The following is a 4,832-nucleotide window of genomic DNA, read 5'->3' as shown; positions in this document are numbered from 1 at the left end:
ATCCATATTGAAAATCAAGTTTCAAAATCCAAGATCCAGAATCGAACTTCAAGTCCAAGATCGAAATAAAAAATCAAAGAGCATTTTCCACACTGTTTCCAAATCTGAAGACTACACATGAAGAACACATTCCATATTCAAAATCGAGCTTCAAAATCCAAGATTGAAATGTAAAATCAAAGCTTCATTCGTTAGATGAACAAACATCTACCAAGAAAATTGATTTTAATTGTACTTGAAGCTCTTACCCAAAAAATCGATTTCATTTGTGGAAAAAATCGGTTTAATCCGTCTTCATTTATGGAAGTCACGAACTCAGCACTCAAGAAGACGATGAAGATCTTAATTTCTTAACCCAGGAAATGATTTCACATGAAAAGTCATCTTCCTAGAAAATCAATTTCATTTGTTCTTGAAGGTCCTACCCAGAAAATCGAAATCATTTATGGAAAAATTCGATTTGATCTGATTTCTGGAAATTACGAAGTCAAGACTCAAGAAGACAAAAAGAAAATCGATTTCAAGGAAAAGAAAAACACTTTGATCTTTGAATGAGTTTAAGGGTTTTTGTTTATTGAACTCCGAACTCAAGAACACAAGAAAAACTCAAAGCCTTCGATCTTTGTGTGTTCTTGAAGGTTGATTTTTGTATATTGAAACTTGGTTTTTGTGGGTTTTGATTTTTTATAGATTTCTTTTTGGGTTATGATGTACTAGATCTAAAAACTGACACGGTGTGAAAAATCATAATTGAAAATCGATTTCATTTACGCATTTTTTTTTCGATTTGAAGATTTGGAAAATAGAGAAGAACAATCGAGCATTGTTTTTTGTGGGTTTTGATCTTGATTTGTGGGTTTGAAATAGCCGAAAAACTCATATTTTTCGGAGGCTCGCCTGAGAAGATGAGCAGAGAGCCGCCAAAGGTGATAAAGTCGCCGTAAACCTTCAATAGGAGGTTGCAATGGTATTTTGGAACTCCAAAAACAAGTTCAATGGTAAATAGAGTACAAAAAACCAAAAATAATCAAATATAAACAAAAAGAATAGTTTATTACCCTCACGATTCATTTTCCCATATTAAAAACATAAAATACAAATACACAAAGAAAATTGTGAAATAATTTTGATCTAAATCTAAGAGTTATTGGAAAAAATCTGTAAGAAAAAAATTTCGGGCGTCACCCACCAATGTTGGGGTGGTCGGGTGGGGTGTTGCAACTTGCAAGTTGCAACCACATGCAGGCGGAGAGGGAGGGACTCATAGGTGTCTTCTTCGTCGTCTTAGGCTTGCTGATGGTGGGACAATTTATCATGATGGGCTGAAACGCAGGTTGGACTCCCTCTCATTGGGTTTGTGTCAGCTTTATCAATGGTATGCTAAGATTGTTGGGCCAAGGAAGCCAAGCCCTACTGGGCCGATTGTTTTTATGCTCCATCTCCCACTGGGCTTTATATATTTGTATTGTCAATATATTTGTAATATTACAAGAAAACTACAAGAAAATAGAACCATAAGTACTACATAGATTTAGGCTCAGAATTTGGCCACCAAACATACATCCCATTCAGATGGAAAATAATGAGAACATTCAGACATTCAACCACAATTTAAATCTGGCAAGAACAATCAAAATAATTTAATATTTTTGTGACTAATAACAATAATAACACTTTAATAGAAATTATAATTATAAATCGCTAATACGTTAAGAAAAACCAAAGAATGGATCAAGAACAATCAAAATAATTTAATATTTTTGTGATCATAACTACTAAAATGGATTTCAACCAATGTTGGGGATGTTCAAAAAGAGTTTCAAGAATCAACATAACAGAATAAAATATAGTTCTAAAATTTATTATCCTTAGATTTGTATCCAGCGATAACTAATGATGATTAATAACAACTATAGGATGTAAAAATCCATTATCGATCCATTGTGTTTTTGAGGATTTAAGGGAGGATTATTATGGTTTTACATAGGGGTAGCAACCATTGTGTTTTCAGGTTGGAGGGTCATTCTTTAATAGGTTGATAAGCTATGAAAGATGGGATTTTCTAATTTGCGCTCTAAAAGCACATATAAAAAATATTAATTATGAAAAATATTACCATAGTTAAATTCGAAATATATTTATTATAGAGATTATTAATTATTTCACATTTAATTATGGTGATATTTTTCATAATTAATGTATTTTACAATTAATAATGATAATATATATCATCAATTAATGCTTCTTATTTGTGTCCTTAGGACACATATTAGAAAATCTCATAAAAAATTAATCCGGACGCGACTCATATATTTGTTTCGTCATTTTCAATCCTAACATAAATTAGTTACAAACATGCCAACTTGCACAATTCATTTAATATCATATATCAATTTTAACAAATGAAGAGTCAACGGATACAATTGTAATTTTCATTTACATTATGATTTTGGTATGCACCACTTTTAATATTAAGCAAGTTTGTGCAAATACCATTTTGATTTTCCATTATGTTTGTACCATTGTATACAAATTCGATCCGATCTAGGCCATTATGATCCATTATGATTCATGACAAAAGAGACATGGCATCGAGGAGCAACTCGTTTGCCAAGATCTTGTTTGTTGCCTCCGATGGATGAAACCCATCCCAGAAAATATATCCCGTGGCATTAGCACACGTCCCTGGTGACTTCTCATTGCATAGAAACGATGTCTCCAGCAAACCTGTACCACAACACGCCTTCCGTACTTCAAAGAACCCTAAAAATACGAATCATTACATTACTATATGTATATACAAGATGCATGCATTAACAAATTTTACGCTTCAATCGTATACCAAAATCGTTAGGTTTCTGAATCAGGTTATAAAGAGGTTTGTAGACATTGAGCACCGCTATATTAAGGCCTGAGAGTTTCGCCTTTAGTATATTAGATGTGGCGTTGAGCTTTTTATTGAAGTATTGGGCTACCGAGTTCATCTTTGTGACACATTCATTGCAACCTTTACCAAATAGTGTAATAGATGCTGGTAGGCACCCAATTGGTGGCAATGTCGACACTCCGATCTTTCTTGCTCCTAGCCTATATAGTTCCTGAGAAAAATAATTCAAGTTTCTTGAAAGTTATATATGGAATATATTTCGAAAAAGATATACACCCTTTATTGTTTGTAACCCCATATATAAGTGTAACAAACTATTTCAAACAATTTAAAACAACAAAAAAAAAAAGTTACGCCATACGATTTTATTAACGTAAACCAGAATTCGAGTGTTAAAATCTTTTTTTTTTTAACCTGGACGAAATGGGAGTAGGCTTGTATAAGGATGTCTGAAAATTGGTAAGGTGTGTAGACTTCGTATAGGAATGGATTGACATAGTAATTTTGGACAAAGTCGCTAGTTCCAGCGCTCACAAGGTATATTGAACCTTTGATTATTGAAGTTGCATTCGATAACCCTGCAACATCCACCAGCTTTATCTGGTACTCCTTGTAATACTCAACTTGCTTGCTCAATGGGATCGTGTTCTAATTATATATCAAAAAAACTAAAATGGATTATATTCTAATTATATATCAGTTTCTTACATGATGTTAAAGTCATTGTAACAAGGGAAACTTGGTCTTACATATAGCCTGGCAGTGGTCTCATAATATCCCGAGCCACCAGATGCAAAGTTGGCTCCAACTAAGAGATTCTCCCCTTTAGCTAATTCTTTGTTTAGTATTTCAGGAGGGTATTTTGGTAATCCAAGGTTCTCACCTGTACATAAAGTACGAAATATATACAATAATTGTAACATGTGATGGTGATAATTTTATCATAAAATACTTACAAGTGAAATCCAAGGCGAGTTTTCCGTTACAAAAGCGACCAGTGGGGAGCTGGTTCATGAAGTCTCTACCGTATGGAGGGAAGTTTGATTGTACAACGGTTGTGAGGTGGTTATTGTTTCCGACTGTAACAATAGAGTCTCCGAATACCATGATTCCTGGAATTAATGGCTGAATGTCTCCTTTTGTATTTGATAGATGTAAAATACCCACATATAATACAAGAAGAAAATCAACTCTCCAATATGATGTTTCACTAGTTGACATTTTGTGAATGTATTCTCGAAAGGGAAACTAGGCAGTGCTATAATATATGTCTACGAAGGAAACTTGTATATAGAAGATAATGAATAGTAAATTGTATTTTTTAGATAGAGGAAACTTATATAACTTGTATATAGAAGATAATGAATAGAGTAAATTGTATTTTTTAGATGGAGGAAACTTATATATGGAAGATAATGATCAAATAGAGTAAATTGTATTTTTTGTCTCAAAACAAACAAATATTTTTAATGTAGACTATGCTAATTAAATGAGTTAATAACTTTACATGATGGATACTACTACTTGTCTTAACCAACTAGCCTAGCAACAAAATACTTGTAACATAAAATTCGCATTTAGTGCCATAATTGTTTGAAAAAGAGAACGACAGTTAAAAATAAAATGCCAACTTTGCATTTCTATTTGATTTTGACAGAATGTTAGTCGACTACTTTGATTTTTAGTATTTGAAATTCCATGTATATTTGGTGGTTTGTTAAAGCATTTTCACATTGATTTGTTTGACATCAAATGACTTATCATATGTATTTTATAATAGTTAGCTTATTTATTTAGTATTATAATTTTTCATTTAAAAAAAAAAGATTTCATATATGTCCTTACTAAACATTTAAATATCATATTTTAAACTATAAATATCGTATTTATCCTTCTTAATCTTTTAAAATATCAAATTTACCCAAATTTATTTTTAAACATTTTT

General features: G+C 31.9%; 1 protein-coding gene across 1 annotated transcript; it reads right to left on the bottom strand.

Moving 5' to 3' along the window:
- Positions 1-2,371: 2,371 nt before the first annotated feature.
- On the bottom strand, positions 2,372-4,239 carry LOC145001589 (GDSL esterase/lipase At5g22810-like). Its single transcript, XM_078960952.1, has 5 exons — positions 3,844-4,239; positions 3,637-3,770; positions 3,302-3,535; positions 2,843-3,098; positions 2,372-2,763 (listed from the first exon to the last, which is right to left on the bottom strand). Exons 1-5 carry the CDS (start codon positions 4,106-4,108, stop codon positions 2,570-2,572), a joined length of 1,083 nt encoding a protein of 360 aa, XP_078817078.1. The 5' UTR covers positions 4,109-4,239; the 3' UTR covers positions 2,372-2,569.
- Between the last annotated feature and the right edge of the window lie 593 nt (positions 4,240-4,832).

Source organism: Lactuca saligna, chromosome 6, assembly GCF_052625555.1.
Source record: "Lactuca saligna cultivar CGN05327 chromosome 6, ASM5262555v1, whole genome shotgun sequence".
In the NCBI taxonomy this organism is placed as follows: Eukaryota; Viridiplantae; Streptophyta; class Magnoliopsida; order Asterales; family Asteraceae; genus Lactuca; species Lactuca saligna.
Note: the sequence above shows the minus strand (reverse complement) of the source record. Positions and strands in the feature narration are given on the sequence as shown.